The sequence below is a fragment of the Calypte anna genome, chromosome 2 (genome assembly GCF_003957555.1).
Source record: "Calypte anna isolate BGI_N300 chromosome 2, bCalAnn1_v1.p, whole genome shotgun sequence".
Classification (NCBI taxonomy): Eukaryota; Metazoa; Chordata; class Aves; order Apodiformes; family Trochilidae; genus Calypte; species Calypte anna.
In genome coordinates this window covers 43,879,734-43,898,915 of record NC_044245.1, presented here as the reverse complement: position 1 = coordinate 43,898,915, position 19,182 = coordinate 43,879,734, and the positions used below count along the sequence as shown (strand labels likewise).

The 19,182-nt window shown below is 37.1% G+C and overlaps 1 protein-coding gene across 1 annotated transcript in view; it reads left to right on the top strand.

Moving 5' to 3' along the window:
* The window catches only part of CNTNAP2 (contactin associated protein like 2), an 816,026-nt gene that overhangs the window by 289,919 nt on the left and 506,925 nt on the right, over positions 1–19,182 (top strand). The window contains exon 2 of the mRNA XM_030444894.1: positions 8,998–9,108. Coding sequence (XP_030300754.1) covers positions 8,998–9,108 — 111 coding nt within the window. The remainder of the gene's footprint in view (positions 1–8,997; positions 9,109–19,182) is intronic.

Below are 19,182 nucleotides of genomic sequence, written 5' to 3'. Positions count from 1 at the left end.
AAGTAACTTAAATGTTAAGATCTGATAAAATGCCCGACCCTCATATACCTCTTGATCAGATTAAGGTGAAACGACACTCAAGGTCTGTATTTGAATACAAGATTAAGTTAGAGCTATAGAAGGAATAACTAATAAAAGCTGATACGTCGATTATTATATAATTTCATGCTTTGCGATCATAAAGGCTGATTATTTAGATCCCAAAAGTCACAATACATGTATGTTGAAGGTGCACAGCCTGGGACAAAAATTGTGGTACTTAATGATTATAGGAGAGAGAAAGTGAGGGAGTAGGAGAAGAAAAGAGAGATAGATAGTAGAAAATCATGGGTCCTCGATCCAGCATTGGGCCAGCAAATGGGGGAGGGCTGGTGTCAATGAAACTCCCCAAACCCACCACCACAGCTGCTTATTTTATAGGCCTGTTTCACTCCCTAAGTGTAGTTGAGACATAATCAGACTGAAGTGGAGTTTTGCTGCTCAATCCTTATCTCTGTTGCCTCAATATGTAGGCACTGGGCCATATGCAGGCTATTTCTGTAGGCGCCAGGCGGTCCTTTTGTTTTGTTGGAGGGTTTACAATGGTGTTTCAACACCACATCCCAGAATAAATGTCCTATGGACTGGACACTCAAAAACTGAAAGCTTGAAAGTAATAAGATCCAAGTTTTATTTTTAAGGAACTATGTTTTTTCTAAACATAAAATAGTAAAGAAACAATTATTTTTTTTAATGTAAAATCAGAATTTAAAACACTGACATTTTGCTGAAAAGTCGAAGTGTTCAGATATTGGAATTTTGGGTAAATTTTTCTAGTTTACCTTTGTGAAATGGTGAAATGTTGATAAATCTGAATTTCAAGATGCTACTTTGTACACCTTTATACTTGTAATTATTCCGAATTGAATAATTTAATTAAAAAAAATCCTAATCTCTGCTTAAATTGTAGGTCACAGTAATTAAGTATGTTTACTTTATACCTTTTCACATTTTCCAAAGTTAAAGACAAAAGTGTGCAGTGTATTGTGGAATAGGGTGTATGCCATTTGATGAAAGGCATTGCATCCAGAAATGTCTGATAGTAGCCATATAATGCACTGCACATTTGAACTATTGGTATAATATTGCCAATTTCAGTGTTTCCCGGGAGAGCTTATGGATGTTTGTTAATAAAATGGCAAAACAAGGAATTTTTCTAATTTCTTTGGTCCTTGGAAGGAACAGAGTTCTACTTTATAGTAGTCAAAACATGTAGCCATTTCATGGCCTTTGGGATTAATAAGGCTTTGACTGCTCTGAAAACTAGTCAATAGATGTCAGAAACAAACTTCAGTGAAAAAGATGTTTTGCAAAATCTGCTGAAGTACTATCTGTCTTTGGACACTCAAATGTATTTTTAAAAATGTGGCCCCAGTAGCACATCCCATGTTGCCCAAAAACTGATTCCTGATTCAGAACCAGAAAAACAAAACAGTCCTGACAGGCTTTACTCTGCTATGAGCAAAGTTCCCACCACAAAAAAAATAAAATTAACCAAGACTTGTTCCTTTCCTTGCAGAGATCTATAGCAAGGCTTGAAATAAACACCAGAACAAGTAACATTGAACAGTAAGGACTGTGTGGAGATCACTAAATTAATGTAATTTATGGCTTCACCTTGGAGGGAGAAAAGTAGCTGCTAAACTTTTCTACCTTTTCAACAGCATCCAGCTTTCTGAGCAACAACTACTACCTCTATTGATGGTATGAAGCTTGAAGTGGAATATGAAACATCCCTGTAATCAATATAAGCTTCTCCAATCCATTAGGTTACAGCTGAGCTCCAGAGATGCTTACAGAAAGGCTTCCATTGACACTTAAGACTATTTTGCTCATGAAGCTGAGAGTGAACTTGGCTCCTTAGCACTATGTCAAGACTGTCCTGTGTAATGTGAGACATATAGGGATGCTACAGACTCTGCAGTGTGGAAAGAACACTGCTTACAAGAGCACAGTGCCCCCCTGCAGGGGGGCAGGGGATGGGAAGGGAATGAAAACAAAAAATAAACAAAACCAAAACAAACAAAAGCAAACTACAGAAAACACCCAAAAAACCCCTCCGAACCAACAAAAAACCAAAAACAAAAACAAAAAACCCCAAGAAAAACTCAAAATAACATGTATAAAGCAAAGGGTTATTGAACTATGCCAAACATACTAAGACTGGTATATCTGGCAAGCATACCCAGTAAGAAATTATTTAATTTCTCCATACAGAAATACTTCCATGGTGAGCACTTAACTGATTTCTTGCTGACTTAAGAACTAGCATGTCCCTGCCCTACATTTCCCGGCCGTTAGATCAGTATTTATTGCTCTCATTAGTGGCCTTACTGAGGACTAAGATGATTTCTCCAGCAGTCTTCCTATCCCACATGACGAGGGGTTTGTCTAGAGCAACAGACTGTGACACTGGGCCAAGGCTGCTTTTCTTGTGATTGAAGTTAAACCTGAGGTTAAACCTGAGGTAGGCTTTCCTTAATAACATCTGCTTCTATGAGATTTTTGATTTTTTTAAAAGCATTGCCATTGACCATGAGCTGATTTTTAGTATCTTGCAATTTTCAGTTAGCATCACTTTCAAAGTTCATTTGAAATAATATATAAAATATTATATCAAACTATGCTTATTTATGCTTATTTATTCCTCCTCTTCAGGGTGACACATCCTTGTGAATTAAATACAGTGAATTCTAGCATTCATTTCAGATTATAAAACTTGCCAGCATACTAATAAACTGCAATCCAGAATAGCCACATTAATATTCCTATTGGTTGTCACTGGAGATATGCCAATTCCCATGTGTATTTATCCAAAGTGCCCTTGCAGTCTCATGACTGCCTTTCACAAGTGGTTGGTGGCTTATCCTTTTTCCTTTGTATATATATTTCCTCTATATATTCAAACTGGGGGAGAAAAATGTCTTTAAGGTAACTAGCATTTAGCAGACTGTGCAAATTAAGCCCAGATGATATTTTTTCCCTGTTCCCTGACATACATTAGGACTCATATTTTAAAAGAGTCTTTTGCATTACAAGTAAGATTATAAGTTGCATTAAAGTTTTGAGGTTTTTTCCTTGCACTTAGCAGGTATTTTTCTGTAATTAATGTTTTGATTTACTGGCAGTAGTTAAGATTTTGGGGTTTGTATTGCAAATGTTCTGTTTGTACAGTACAATCATTGTGTTATGTTCAGAAAGCCATGACTTTGTGTACTTCGTAGCTGACATGCTTTTTTAATGTTACTTCAGATTCCCTCATCTATTTCATTGTGGCTAATTTGGACTCAGACCACAGTAGTGATATTGTAGTCATTTGCTGTCTTGCATCTAAGTTGATCAGCTTTTGAGTTCTTCCTTTCTGACATATACACGTGGCTTTCTTAGTGAAATTATTATTGGTGGAGTATTTGTTTTTTACAGCTAGTACCCTACAGCAGGCTTATGGTGATGTGTCATAGTTTGATAGGAAATCTTGACTGAAGATTTTGAAGAAGGATGAGTTTGTTGCTTTTGAGTTTGATCTTTTTTTAAAGGTCTGTTCCTCAGTTCACTTTGACCAGAATGGCAGAAAACCTTTTGTTATTCAGAAGTATTCTTAGTAAATCATCATCACTTACTTCTGATGGGTACTATTTATCAGTATTCGAATATTTTATTTTTTGAAGCACATCTTAGATCTCTTTTTACTTTGCTGACAGAACCTTTGCAAGAGCTTCTAAGAGATCCTCCTTCAAATATAAAAATAAAAACCATCTGAGACTTTAAAGGTATACTGTTCACAGTTCTTAACATTTCCACGTGTATAGTTGTTTGTAAGCTAGATATAAATGTCAAAGAGATACAGATGAAGTGCTTGTCTTTTTCATCTACTCAGGCTCTTTTCATAAGGTATATCAAGAACTTTACAGGTGACCTGTTTATTGATCAGGATGCGAACCGTTTGAACAGACTTTCGTGAAGTGAAATATTGAGTTTTTTATTCTGCCTACCAAAAATCATTGAAGTCACTGGTATACCAAGAAGTAAGCTTCAACAACTTTTGGTGCTGATAAATCAAGAGCTTGCATTTATATGATATTCTTTGTGCTACAATCACAACTGTCACTTCGAATAGTTTGGTCTCTGCTCCCCAAATAGTTCAGGGGCTAAGATGAATTAAAGCAATCAAAGCAGATGAGTGACTTTGTAAAAAAATTTTTAAAAAAATTATAAATAGACTATAAAACAGGAAAGGACAAGTATTTTCTCGTGTGTACACCAGAACATATGAGAGTCTTGCACTTGGTAAGAATAAAGAGCCATCTCACCTGGTATCTGGTTTCCCATAGCCAGGTGCCTGAGAAAGTGCATAAGAACAATGAAAGTGCATAGCAGTCCTTACCTTCTGTAGTCTTTAGGTTGTGAGGATTTTGAAGTTTGTGGATTGTAGAGGTTTTGCCTTTGTATTTAGTGACATCAGGTGATCTAATTGTCTGAGTCCTAGGATAAACTTGTATCTGATGGAAAAAAACTGTAATTTCCCTCTGAATAACAAGGTTAGAGTATCATACCTGTGACACGATTATCAGTTATTTCTGTTTTAACAAAATGGAGTGGAAGTGTGGTATTGCTTTAGGATGGTAACATTTAAATGAACCTAAGGTGGCTTGGGTGTTAATACATCACTGAGATAAACGATATGGAGGAGAGTTTATTTCTTTGCTGCAACAACACTGGCAGGATGGCGTGCTCTGTAATTGACTAACAGGACACAGTACATCGATTTATATGGGGAAAACAATTATATCTCAGTAACAGGAAGGTATATATAATCCTGGTTTTAGTAAGGAAAAAATTGGATTTTGAAGGAAATAACTACTGAAATAACCAAAGGTGCTCAAGGATTTTTTTTTTCTCTTAAATCTGTGGCATAACAACATTTCATATTATGTCATTTAAATAGTACAGTATATTTAGTGGAACTTTCATACAGGGCTAGAAATACTATATTATGTAAGCAGTCTTTTCACGTTTGTTCTGCTGAACCTAAAGTAATGAGTTATTGATGAGGTTTAATATCTTTTTAAATGTCTATTCATTTAAGTCTTTCCCTATTATTCATACAGATTTATGGTGAATTTCCTGTCTTTTGAAGCCTAAATGGATAGGCAGATTGGGGTTGTGTTTTGTTTTCAAAAAACAGCAAGGTGAAGTATTTTTGGTTTTAATCTTTAGCTTATTAGTTGATACCCCAAAACAGGCATAGGAAGTGAATGCAGTTCTAAACAATGCTGAAGAAAAACTACATCAACTTTATTCAGTTTTTCCCCTCTACTATTGGTGATTCCAACCATATTAAAAAAGCAGAGGTCAAGATTCAATCCTTCAAAAGCACATAAGCACTACATGAAGCACCTTCATGACTGCCTGTAAAAATTTTGGCTGCAGTGGCAAATACAGTGATGTTCCCTGTGGTTTCCCTTTATTTGCTTTTTTTGTTTGACTTTTGTTTGGTTTTGTTTGTTTGCTTGTTTGTTTGTTGTGGTGGTTTGGTTTTCCTTCTTGTGGGGGTTTTTTGTTTGGTTTTGGTTTTTCTGACTATGGCAAGCTTCCTTGTATTACTGTTTTGAATCCAAGGGGATGGACTGGTAGAACAGAGAGATAAGGAAGTCAATATAGAAAACTGGTAGCTTATAAGCTAGTAGTCTTTCCAAACAATTTTTTCCACTATTTCCTTTTGCTTAGCTTCATCAATAGTATTGACAACATAGTAGCTCTCAAAATAAAAGGAGATTTTCTCAATAGCTACTGGGATCAATAACAGAAGTTCTGATTAGCTTTTACTATTTGGAGAGGTATTTCAGATCTATTTTTTCAGATACTGTGTTGTTTCTGAACACATTGCCTAAAATCTAGTTTAATTTTTAGTTGCAGAATTTAAGGTTTTGATCACATCTTTATCCCTTTTTTTGTTATATTTTAGAATAGCTCTTTTATTTCTCAAATAATTGAAAAATATTTGTGATCAACATTATCTCATTATATTCATTAATCAATTTACACCAGCAGCAAAATTTTTTTGTAGGTATATCTTTCTATTCCTAATATTCTTCCACAAAGATGCAGGTTTTTCTCTTCTCCCCTGATGTATTTAATTGGTTTTATGAATATGCCATTAATGCAGGATCAGATGCTTTATGACCAACACCTTTTGTATATGCTTTCATATCCATTCCTCTGGCATTGCTTTGGGTATTGGATAAAGTAAGCCCTGTCTCTTTTATTTGGAGTTGAGAAAAGTAGCCTGACTCCTAAGGAGGGTTACCTGATCCTTATAACATCTTTCTTTCTTACATCCTATTTAATAATGTGTGGGGAAAAAAGCTATACTTTTACTCTGAGTGTATGCATAGGTTAATAAATATTTCTGTTTCTCAATGTATGCTTACACATATATAGGAGCTTCTTTAAAAGTCCTAATCCCCAGGGTAACTAGATAGCTAATTTAGGGTTGTTTTCTTTTTTTTTTGACCTAAAGAGGCACCCCAGCTCAAGGGGAGATGACCACCATCCAGCCACACTACCAAGCAGGGAGAGGTCAAAGAAGGCTCACTTAGGGTGCCATTTTTATTTATTTATTTATTTATCTGTCTATTTTATTTATTATATTTATTTATTTTTTATTACTTATGGAATAAAATGGTCAGCTCATAGTCAAATTGCATGCACTGGGGAAGACATACATGAGACTCTTGGTACCTACAACTTTGTTTCATGATGAGTCTTGGAAAAGCAACTCACTATTGATGTGTTAATTACATGACAAGTGTTCGAAGCTCATATGAATCAATGATCTCTTTGTCTCTCTGCTCCTTTTTGGGTTTACAGAGAAGAGATTGGAAATAGAGGTGTTCTTTGCCTCTTATGGCTCAGGTCTTCACCTCCTTTGGAGCCTGTACCAATCTACCACTATATTGGTTATGGGGTCAAGTGCATCTACCACACCTATATAATAGAATTAATGACAAGTGACTTCAGAATTCTAGCTAGGCAACACTAATGAAATGGAAGCAATAGCAGCTTGCAAGCAGTTGAAAACCAATTTTTCTCAGCAGCAAAAAATACACTATAGATAAATAAATGAAAAAAACTTTTGTCAGATAACTCTTTCTTTCTATAATTATGACATTTAGGGCAAAATGTGCAATGAGCACTTCAATCTGCTGTTTACTTCTGATCTTAAGCTCTAATCTTGTAGTACTGCTTTGACTGAAATAATAGCAGCTTGTCACCCAGGATGTTCAAATGTAGGCTCTTGCTCCATGCCAAACCCCTGCTGCCAGAGAGAGGTCTTTTGTGATCCTGATGTGCTGGTTGGGTGTGTAATGTGAGCAAAAGGCACTGTGCCCATTTGGCTTCTGGCTCCTGACAGATGTGCCCTGTGGCTGCAGCCAAACCAGTGGGAGGAGGGGAATCGATCCTTCTGTTTGTGGCATAAGCAATAATGCTTAAAACCATTTATCTCCCTTGTCAAAATCCCATCATTAAATGGTGTGGTAGTGAACTTTATAGTCATTGGAATTGTCCTTTAATACAGAGCAAAACAATTGCCCTTTACTCTTGCCTGTGTGGTTATGCTGGTATGAATTTTGTTTTCTCCCTTAACAAACTCTCATAGATTTGTGAAGGAAACTTATATTGTTAAATGTCAAACTACTGATTCATGAACTAATATTATTCTGTATTTCTTTACTTCAATTTCTATTGCTGTAAAAGCAATTTTACTTCTTATTACATGAGACTGGAAATTTTAGGAGGGCCTGCATTATATATTGCTTGATTCATGCAGTCTTTTTTTTCCTATTGAAGTTCCACTTTTGAGGGTGGCATTAATTCAGTGTACATATGTGATCTAGTCTGACCAAATACTGCTTTCTAATTGTATGAAAATTATGTGATGTGGTTGAGTGTTTGATGTTTCCTGTTAGGGTGGTCTAATGATTTCTTGAAATATAAATTTAGGGTATTTTCATTTATAACAGAGCCTGTGTTGCACTGTGTGTGTTTAAAGACATCAGTCAAGGCAACTGGTGTAGGTTACAGGTTTTTTCTGCAATGGTAGGGAGTACCTGAAATGTAAACAAGAAATTTAACCTGTCTATTTCAGCCATTTGTTGAAATAACAGAGGAAAAACAAAACGGGCAGTACATTAAATATCTAAGTATTTAAAAAAACAAAAGCCAGTTCCCTTCATTCTAATTTACATGACTTCATAAAACAGGAGATTTACTTTAAACTTTTTTCTTCATCAGAAAGGCAAAGATTCTGTTTTTGTTTATTTCTGCCTTAGAAGCTAATACCAAGTTAATCTTTGTTCTGAGTAAAACAGAAGTGAAGTGCTAAAATGGATTACAAAGATTATATATATTTTTTCCTTTTTTTTTTTTTTTAAATACCGGGTTATCAGCACTTCTATTACAGAACTAAAAGTTTTTATCTTACCTACATCTTAGGAAGCTTTCATGATAATCCTTACCTGTAGAATTACATTTTCATGTCACCAAAAATATTCCAGATATATCAGGTCAGGTGTTTTTGTTCCTTTGGGGTATTTGTAAAGAGAGTGATAGCCCGTGGTTATGCATTACCACTACCTACTTTTGTCTTTTGTCAAAATCCTGATCTTCTCATGTTGAGGTGTATGTCTGCATTTGTTGGTTTTGGGGGTGGGGTTTTTTGGGTTTTTTGTGGGTTTTTGTGTTGGTGTTTTTTTTGGCTTTGGTTTGTTTGGTTTGGTTGTTGTTTTGTTATTTGTTGGGGGTTTTTAACTGAATTATTGGCATGTAGCCACGTGCCTTCCATGTGAACAAAAATTATAATGTTGTGTTATTACCGAAAGGAAAAATAAAAGTCATATTGCCTAATATGAATGAATAATTAATAACATAAAGTGAATCTGTTTTCTTCTGTTTCAGAAAAATGTGATGAACCTCTGGTCTCAGCATTACCCCACTCCTCCTTCAGCAGTTCATCATCTATGACCAGCAGCTATGTACCAGGCTATGCCAAGTTAAACAAGAGAGGAGGTAAGGATGCTCTCTACTGGAGTATTCAAACATTTCAACAAAAAATGGTGGATTGATTTAATATGAAAATTATATTAATTTAAGATACTATTGCTTATGGGTTTTTTTAACAAACTTTTTGCTGCCTGACAGAGGGTTTTATAAGTAGCACTAGTTTTTATTTCATTGTATGTGACAGTAATTGCACTCCATTGCACTGCAAGGAGAAATACACTACTAGTAACATGTAGCAGCATGGGCCAAATGTTTATGTTGATGCAATAACTTGGTACAGTTGTATACACTGACTTCAGTTAAAGGGGCATACCTGTGTTAATTGGAAAAATGAATGCTTGCGAGGCCATGGCTGCTGGAACAAAACTTGCTGGTTTAGCTTATTTCCCAATGACTTAGCAATGACAGTTGTCATTCAGCTTTTTCTGGCACCACCAGAACTTTTGCCAATGTTTCTTTAATGCAATGAGCTGTTGTTCAGGAAAAACAAAACAAACAAACAAATAAAAAACAATGTTTCTATTTTTTTTCTCTAAAATCATCCTAACCCAGGTCCCAAGGTGCTTTCTTTTAATGACTAATAATTGACCTGGTGAGATGCTTATACCCCTTCTCCCTCTGGTAACCCATAGTACCTATACTCACAATATTTCTGTTACCAGCTCCTGATTGTAGACTTCTACATTACATTTTTGTTCTGCAGTAATAGTTTGTTCTCTGCAGAGTATCTGCTTTAAGTACAGAAATATGTCAGAAGCATTACACTGGTAGTCACGAGGCCATACAAAGACAAAGCAAAGTTAGAATAGGCAATGTTACATGTTTGTGAGAGAACTATTACAACTAAATGAGATAAACAGAAGCTGAAGACTGATTTAAATGAAATATCACTCATTAGCTGTAGTCTGCAGAGTTGATGCAAAGCCTGTGGCCTGTCAGTACCATTGGCAATTGTCAGGGTTCAGCAGTTTGAGCAGGCCACAAATCTAATGACAGAATTCCTCTCAATTCTGCCCCCCCTTCCCAAAAGGGAAGATAAAAGGGCATAAATACCGGAGACCTTAAGCTGGAAACTGAAAACAATTGGATGCCGATTTTACTAACACAAGAGAAAGGTAATAACATAAAGTGTAAGATAACAAAGAATACAAATATATACAAATACATATGTACAACCCAATAGCACATGGCAAGCTGGCAGGAACGAAAGGCAGCACTGCCGGTAGGAGGTGAGAGGAAAAAGAGGGAAGAGCTGCTTACTTTCTGATCTTTTATGTCAGGAAATGGGAGGGAATTTATCCTCCCCTTTGCTTTCTGTCTCTCTCAGAGTCTGAATAGCCCTGCTTCTTAAGTTCCTCCTGTTCAAAGAGCGACAGGAATTTATTTGGTTTTAGGACTGCAGGCTAGCACAGAACACTGCCACAGAAATTCAGAAGAAACTTCAGAGTGAGAATAGATGCCATTTTGTGCTGACTTATGTGAAATAATATTGCCTTTATTTTGTACATAATTTTTAGTAATTCTCATCCTTTCTTCTGTGTGAACACGGGTTTTGACAACCTGTTGGGTCCCTCAATTTCTGTTTTCAGATGTTCGTTGTCTAGTTGAAATACATTGAAGAACAGTTAAATTTTAAAACACTTCTAATCATTTATGCTGAATTCTGCTGTATCTGATTGAAATGACGTTCATTTGCATTCTATTCTCTGTCTTAAGATATTTTAAAAGTCATTAGAATCACTTTAATGAAATAAAGCTTTGCATCAGCTTGGTTGGCAAGAACTTAAAATTTATTTTAGGTGACTATTCTTCCTTTTCATTTTCTAGACTACTTATTCTATTGTAAGTGAAAGGCAAATCAGACATTTGGAAATGTTTTGCCTTTAATTATATTTCGCCCTCCCCTTTCTTAACCTTATTATCACTACAGTGCAGTTACTTTTAATTTTAAGTTTTCTTTAATTTTCTTTTAAGTTTCTGTAGATATATGGATCTGTGCTGCTGTCATTTATCAAACATTTGCTTAACTTCCCACATGAAAAGGTCATTTGAAATATAGTTGGATCTTTATGCTTAAATAGCAGCTTCCTTAGACTGTTGTTCTTCATGTCTTAATAGCTACGAAGACTAGCATACACACTTCTCAAAACTGAAGCTTCAATATATACTTTACCTAATTTTGCTTTCCTCATTCTAGTTCCAGTAAAAGTACTGCAGAATTCAGGAATGTGTTTAACATAGGAAATTGGCCTTTGATGAGTTTATGCTTCTGGTTGCTCAAATGATGGGAAATAGTTCAATTTTAATGCTGAGCTATTTCACGACATCATGGAATTACAGATATTGCTAATCAAACCAGTAATAAGGGAGTCCAATTTTTTTCTCTCCAAAGAGTTATTATCACCTAATGGGTTCCACAAACTAAGTGTGCTATTTAATTCACATTGTGCTCAAGTTGTTAAATAGAAAAACTCCCTCTACTCTAGGCCCAGGCCCTTTAAATTTAGGAAATGTGCATTTGAAACTTTTAGGCTCCAGCCTAATTGTATTTTTCTATGCTGTTTTCATGCCACTTCACTCTGGGCTGGCAAAACACTTTAGCAGAATAGAATAGTGTATTTTATTTTAATGATTAAGAGTGATTTACTAAACAGTCACATCATGTTATTAAGAAAGTTACAGTTGTGACTGTAGTTGTTGAGATTCAGTTTCCTGCTATAAATGTTGCAATTGAAAGGATGAACATCAAAAGTTTAATATTTTCAGCAGGTTTTAGGAGGCTTCAAAAGCAGAAACATCCACAAATATATTCCAAATGTTTAATATCATTTTTACAAATCCCAGAAGTAGTGATCTAGGCAAGAAGAACTAAAACTTCATGGAATGGGATTGATCTGGAAACAGCCTCCTGGCTGTATGTAGGCTATGTCAATATGCAAGAATATTATACATTTTCCACAGCTGTCTACTTGGAGCACTGTAAGCATTTGCTGCTTAATGGATTAATACGAATACTTATTTCAAAGGAGGTGCAGATTTCATGGACAGAGTGTAACTTGATTAGAAAAGTTAACCTCTACAAATCTGTTTGACAGTATCTTGAAAATCCATACCAAAATGAACCTTAAAACATTTTACTTTGGATGTATGTGCTTGTCTCAGTTATTCTCTGTTATCAACTTACATTCTATACCTATGTAAACCAAACATTTTTTCAAGTGTATTAGATGATCCAGTGTAATATTTGAAGAAATATGAAAATGTATTACCTTTTAAAGTAATACTTAATTTTCCTTTTTGAAATGAGTAACACAGGAATCATTCACATTGGCACATATGCACATGCCATTAAGTTACTACCAGCACTGTAACACATTTTTTTCTGAAATCTATTTGGTAAACAAGCTTCCATTTTTGTCCTACCTATTCCCCTACTAAAGTACTCTGTACTGCCGCCACCTTACAAGGAAAGGAGTTTTCAATTATCTCACTCTGAAGCTTTTAAAAAATGTATCTACACTAGCTTTTGCATATGTGATCTCAAGGTTACAAGGTCTAACATCTTATGACCTGCAACAGCGGAATCAATGGACTGCATCATATCATGAGGATTCTTACCACACATTTTATATAATGCATTATCAATCCTGCTTTTAATGGTTCTCAAGCTATCAGACCTTACACTTATGCCTAGTACAAGAATTAATGCTGCCCATCATCCACCTTATATCATTTTAATTTAGGGAAGAAATTCTGCATCATTTCAACATAGAGCATTGCTATATAATTGGACTCTGATTGAAACTGAGCAGGGTCTCAGACCTTCAGGAATAATCCCAGTAGAAAGTGCAGATATGAAGGTCATAATTCTTCTTCTGCAGGTGGTCTCAGGTGAGGCCAATCAGCTGATAAGGGGGTGGCACCCAGCACTGCTCGGAGGGATATAAAGGGCTGTGAGGAGCGCCAGTGACCCGAAGCACAGTGAGCAAGGCATGGCAGTTTGCGAGGCAGTTTGTGCAGGCAGGGCAAACAGGAGGGGCTCGGCCACCTCCTAGCTCTCTAAAGGAGTAATGGTCTCCAAAAAAGCAAAACCTGGTGCTTTTAAGACGCAGTGTGTGTCCACACAGACGGAACCCCTGGAGAGGGACAGCAAGAGGGAAGTAGCTGTTCAGGCGTCTGGCTGTGTAGAGTGTCTGAGCCTCGTATTAGCACCAGAGGACAGTGTGAGTGGGGTGTGTGTGAGATGCCAGCAGGTGAATGACTTGTTATACCTGGTGGCAGACCTCAAGGAGGAGAGACTAAGGAAAAAGAGAGAAGAATGTGGTATCACATTGTCATCAGCAAATTCGCAGATGACACTAAGCTGGGGGGGAGTGTCGATCAGCTGGAAGGCAGGAGGGCTCTGCAGAGGGACCTGGACAGACTGGAGAGTTGGGCTGATTCCAATGGGATGAGATTCAACAAGGCCGAGTGTCGGGTCCTGCAATTTGGCCACAACAACCCCATACAGTGCTACAGGCTGGGGACAGAGTGGCTGGAGAGCAGCCAGGCAGAAAGGGACCTGGGAGTCTGGATTGACAGGAAGCTGAACATGAGCCAGCAGTGTGCCCAGGTAGCCAAGAAAGCCAATGGCATCCTGGCCTACAGATGTTCCTACAGGAACAGCGTGGCCAGCAGGTCCAAAGAAGTGATTCTGCCCCTGTACTCAGCCCTGGTGAGGCCACACCTCGAGTACTGTGTCCAGTTCTGTGCCCCTCAGTTCAGGAAGGAGATTGAGGTCCTGGAGTGGGTCCAAAGGAGGGCAACCAGGCTGGTGAAGGGACTCCAGCACAAGTCCTGTGAGGAGAGGCTGAGGGAGCTGGGGCTGTTAAGCCTGGAGAAGAGGAGGCTCAGAGGAGACCTCATCACTCTCTACAACTCCCTGAAAGGAGGGTGTAGCCAGGGGGGGATTGGTCTCTTTTCCCAGGCAACTCTCAGCAAGACAAGAGGGCATAGTCTCAAGTTGTGCTGGGGGCAGGTTTAGGTTGGATATTAGAAAGAATTTCTTTACGGAGAGAGTGATCAGACATTGGAATGGGTTACCCAGGGAAGTAGTGGATTCTCCATCCCTGGAGGTATTTAAGAAGAGACTGGATGTGGCACTCAGTGCCATGGTCTGGTAACTGCAGCGGTACTGGGTCGAGGGTTGGACTTGATGATCTCTGAAGTCCCTTCCAACCCAGCCGATTCTATGATAATGAGCCTATGGATATATGGAAATTGTCTTTTGCACAGTGGAATAAAGAAACAAAATTTGGCATCTCTTTCAAGTCCAGTATTAGATTGGAATATGAAGCTGGCCATAAAATTAATATTAGAATATGAGAGGAAGTTTTTGTAAGACAACTGATGTTCAAAAAACTGTTCCTTTATCACCATGGTGTAACTCCTGTTTAAGATTTCATGTTGGTTTTTTTCAGAGTGCTGACCTTGACCTGTTATTAGAATTGTTGATGCTATAAAACAAGCATCAGAAACTTTATATGTTGGTGTAATTGAGACAGAATGATTTTTTTTCAATGGGGTTTTAAATTTTGGCTTTTATGTAGAGGGTACAAGAATTTTTCTTTAATAGGATATAATTCTTTTATTCTCCAAATTATTCCCAGTAGGTCAGTCAGATCTGTTCTGCAGCAGCTATACAATATAAAAAAATTCTTGTGAGAGTCTCACATTAGAAGAAATGTGGGCATGCCTGGCTGAGGCTCTTTTTAGCAGGGCTATTAAAACATCCAGTTCCATAACCAATATCACTACTTCTCCAGTATCTTATTACTTTTCTTTAATGGTATACATTAAAGTTTTTAGTAGTTTTCCTTTTGACAAAATGAATGTAAAAGGGATGGTTAACAACAGCCTGGATTCTGTGATCAGTTTGTGCTTGTCCAAAGGCAGACCTTAATGTTTCTGTTATTAAAGACAGTTACAGTAAAACAAATAAGGTATGATAATAATTAGAGGAAAAAGAATTAAATATAAACAAATATATACAAAATCAGTATTGCTCTTCTTCCCCCCCTTGACCATCACCTTATCACTGCAGCTGGTGAGCAGGCACCATCCATGTCCCAGACTATACTCAGTGATAGGTGGGAACTGGATTCAGTAATGCACAGCTCAGGAATGCATCGATCTGGACCAAAGGCAGAAGAATAGACAGAAGCCTCCCAGGATGCCTGGGTCACCTGTGACCACTTGTCTGCCCTTATATTATCTGCACTTAAGAAGTTCAGCAGAGCCAAGAAATGACCTCACTTTCTATAGGACTAAGTATAAGCAGGAGCCTTTTTCCAGCCACTCAAACACCTCTGCAACAACTGTGAGCAATGAGTGCTGCTAGTCATAGAATAGATACTGTTTGAGAAACACATAATTAATCTCAGAAAATGCAGTCACTTGAAGAGACCTGAAAAGTAAAATTGCTAAAAAGAAAACTGATTCTGACCTAGCTCAAACAAGAACACAGTGGTTTGTACAATGCAATACAGTTTATTTGATGAAACTATACCATGTTAGAAGCAGTATATTGAATTAGATGATTAGAAGTCAGGGCAAATTAAATGCTGTTACCTATTAAATAATTAATTTTCCATTTTAAAACTATGGGAAATGAGTCATTTGTGTGGAAAAAAATCGTCTCTAGCTGTTCATTTATTAATGCAACCTTAAAAAGATGTCTGCACTGGACATAGTATTTTCTTCTGCTGTACATAGTAAACAGTAGGTCTGGAATGTTTTAGAGACTACAAGTAACTGATGCTTTGGTGGGGGTTTTGATAGGTTTTTTTAATTCCCTTCAAGATGTGACAGCAAATGAAAACACTTTCTTTCTATTAGTAGCATGGCCTTTTTGGTATTATTCCTAATAAATATTTTGTATAACAATGAACTTCAACCTTTGTTTTTTTCCTCTTTTAAAATCCATAAGTAATCCAGGCTTGGCTCATCATTTGCTATTTTGTTTGGAACTGGAAAAAAAAGTCATACGGGATAGGCATTTGTCCCCTTATGACTATTATTTCATGTTCAATTATTATAGCTTGATTCATATAATTTTTTTATTGTCTCTATCTTTATTGTCTTTATTGTATGTCTTTATCTGCCTCATGTCCTGACACAAATCATTTTTTCTTATTCTAACCTTCAAAGTAAATATCTAGCAACCCTTCTTTAATCTGCAGTGCAACTCCCTTCAGTTCCATGAATGCCTGTATTTCTGCTTTGAAGACAATTGAGATTGCCACTCAATAAGAAAAAAACTACCAGCATACATCCAGGTCAGACTGATTGTTGAAAAAGTAACTTTAGAAAGGAAAAGCATCACCTTTTTCATTCAAAAAGCAATCCAAGAAACGTGTGTGGAAAGTGAAGCTCAAATAATTGGATAAAAATAAAACATCATTAACTTATGTTAATTTGCCACAGCCCAACAAATACGAAAGCATGACTTTTTTCCAGTTCATAACTAATTTGATAATTAAAGTGCTTAGAATACCTAATTGGCTTACTTAATGAATGTCTAGATAGAGAGGAGGGGAAAAAAATAATACTGATCTCTCTCTTAAACTTTGTGTGTGAAACTTTTTCTATAGCAATCATTTGTAGAGGCAGCAGTTCCAAATCCAACTGAACACAGAAGGCAAATGGGCATTTGTATAGGGCCAAGGATGGCTGGTGACATTAGATCTGCCCTGGCTCTACTGAGCAGCTACCTTTTTTCAGACAGAACTCAGTTCATTAATTATTTCTGAAGCTAATGAATGGCTGACTGGCAGGAAAGTGGCTCTACTGGTGGCATAGAGTAGGCAGCCTCACAGACAGCTAGACTGTTCTCTCTATGGCTTTGAAAATCCAGCTTTAAAGAGGCATAACTTAGAATCATATCACAGATATACCTTTCCCATATCCATAGGGACAAGTGTAGCTCTAGCCATTTATCCTCAAAGCAGCCAAATTCAGTGTTCTTAACAATCCTAAAAGTCCAGAGTGTAATTTAAAGGTTTCTAGAGAAGGGTTGGGACATTAACATGTAAGTAGTTAAAAATATGCATTAAGTGTTATTACCGGCTTCATCTCTGATTTGTCTTGGAAAGGCAGACTTGATTATCTCTCCAACTCCACTGAAACTACTTTTATTCTGATTTTTTTTTGAGCAGGAGCTAATTGCCTCAAACATGGGGTGGCTGACAAGTTTATACTTGAGCTTCATAGGTGGTACAGTATATCTGGCCTTTTATTATTTACAGTCACTTGCTTCAAATTTCAGAAAGATGAGTCAAACAAATAAGATATGTTAAATGTTCTCAAATGTTTTCTAAATGCCATTAAACTTGTATTGCATTTATTTGGTATGTGTTTTGAAAACACTCAAGTTTATGTTCACAGTTCATGTATGACTTGTGTGTGGAGGTGCTAGTATTAGATGATTTATAGGTGCTAGCACAAGAAGGGTATTATTGCCAATGGCAGGTTCTTGCATGTGTAAAGAAATTTTTTCACAGAGGGATATTATTCCCTGTAAATCAGGCACTAAATTATATAATCAATCCTTTTTAAGAATTTAAGACCTCTACTATCTAATTTTAATTTTTAAAACAGAGTGGAGTTTTATCCTACTGTAAGAGCTGGCACAGTTTTTAATTACATTTTAGAGTGAATATAAAAGGTGAGACTTTGTTGGAAAAGTGCACATTAATGACACACTGAAGTTCTGACAGATACCCCTCCCCAGCTTAGTGCCTCAGAAGAAACTTGCTTAAACTGGAGTTGGCACATTTAAAAAATTAGAAAATGCCACACGTCCTTAGAGAATGGAGGTAGTGCATTTTCACAGATCAATAGGACATGCAGGATTCAAAAAACTTCAACCTAGGAAAACTGACCAGCCCCTTTTAAATGTCTAGCTGAGGGAGCTGGGGTTGTTCAGCCTGGAGAAGCTAAGTCTCCAGGGAGACCTCATAGCAGCCTTCCAGTATCTGAAGGAGCCCTACAAGAAGGATGGAGATGGACTGTTTGCAAGGGCCTGTAGTGACATGACAAGGGGCAGTGGTTTTAAATTAGAGAAGGGTAGATTAAGATTGGATGTTAGAAAAAACATCCAAAAACATCGAAAGACACCAAAATGGTGTTTTTACCATGAGGGTTGCCCAGGGAAGTAGTTGAAGCCACATCCCTGGAGATACCCAAGGTGAGGCTTGAGAAGGCTCTGATCAGCCTGATCCAGTTGAGGATGTCCCTGCTTACTGCAGGAGGTTGTACTAGGTGACATTTAGAGGTCCCTTCCAACCGAAGTTATTCTGTGATTCCATGATTTTATGATTCCATGATTTAGGAGTAGGAGAGGCTGACAAGTTAGATATCTTAGGCTTCCCTTGAAGACAGGAGATAATAATTTTCCTCTGTTGGGTTATCATGGCAGCTGAAATGTGAGTCATCTTTGTGCTGATGGCAGATGGCTGACACTGCAAGGTGTGAAACTTTTGGTGGAATTAAGAAGGAACAGTTTACTTATGCTTACCCAGGTGTATATATAAAGCTCTTATACTTTCTGTGCTCTTCTGTATATGGAGATTTCTTGTGCTGAAGGACAGTAAGGACCAGGCAACCCTCAAAAGAAATGTCAATAGCAGTTTAACCCTTTCCTCCTGCTATCTCCCCTGTTTTTCTCCCTCTGAAGTGACACATTTGTTTAGTTGTGATATATTGTTCCCACCAGATAAAATTGTTCTGTATGGGACATTTTCAGTAGTTTGTCAGCCAGCTATGAAACAACTGAATATCAATAATGTCCTTTTGTCTCTTCAGTGCCCTAAACTCTTCTGGACATGCAGTAGGTGATTCTCAAAAGTGGATCAGCTTTCCTGGGCTCCTTTCCCATCCAGGGCTTTATCCCATTCTACCCTACCAAGCAGATCTTTGAAGGGACTGAAGTCTGTCCTTTTAAAAAGTACCATCGGTTTACTTTGCAATTTCCTCACTAACCTAAGGATCTTGAATTCTAGTGTCATAGTCACTGCAGCCTAGTCTCCCATTAATTTTTTA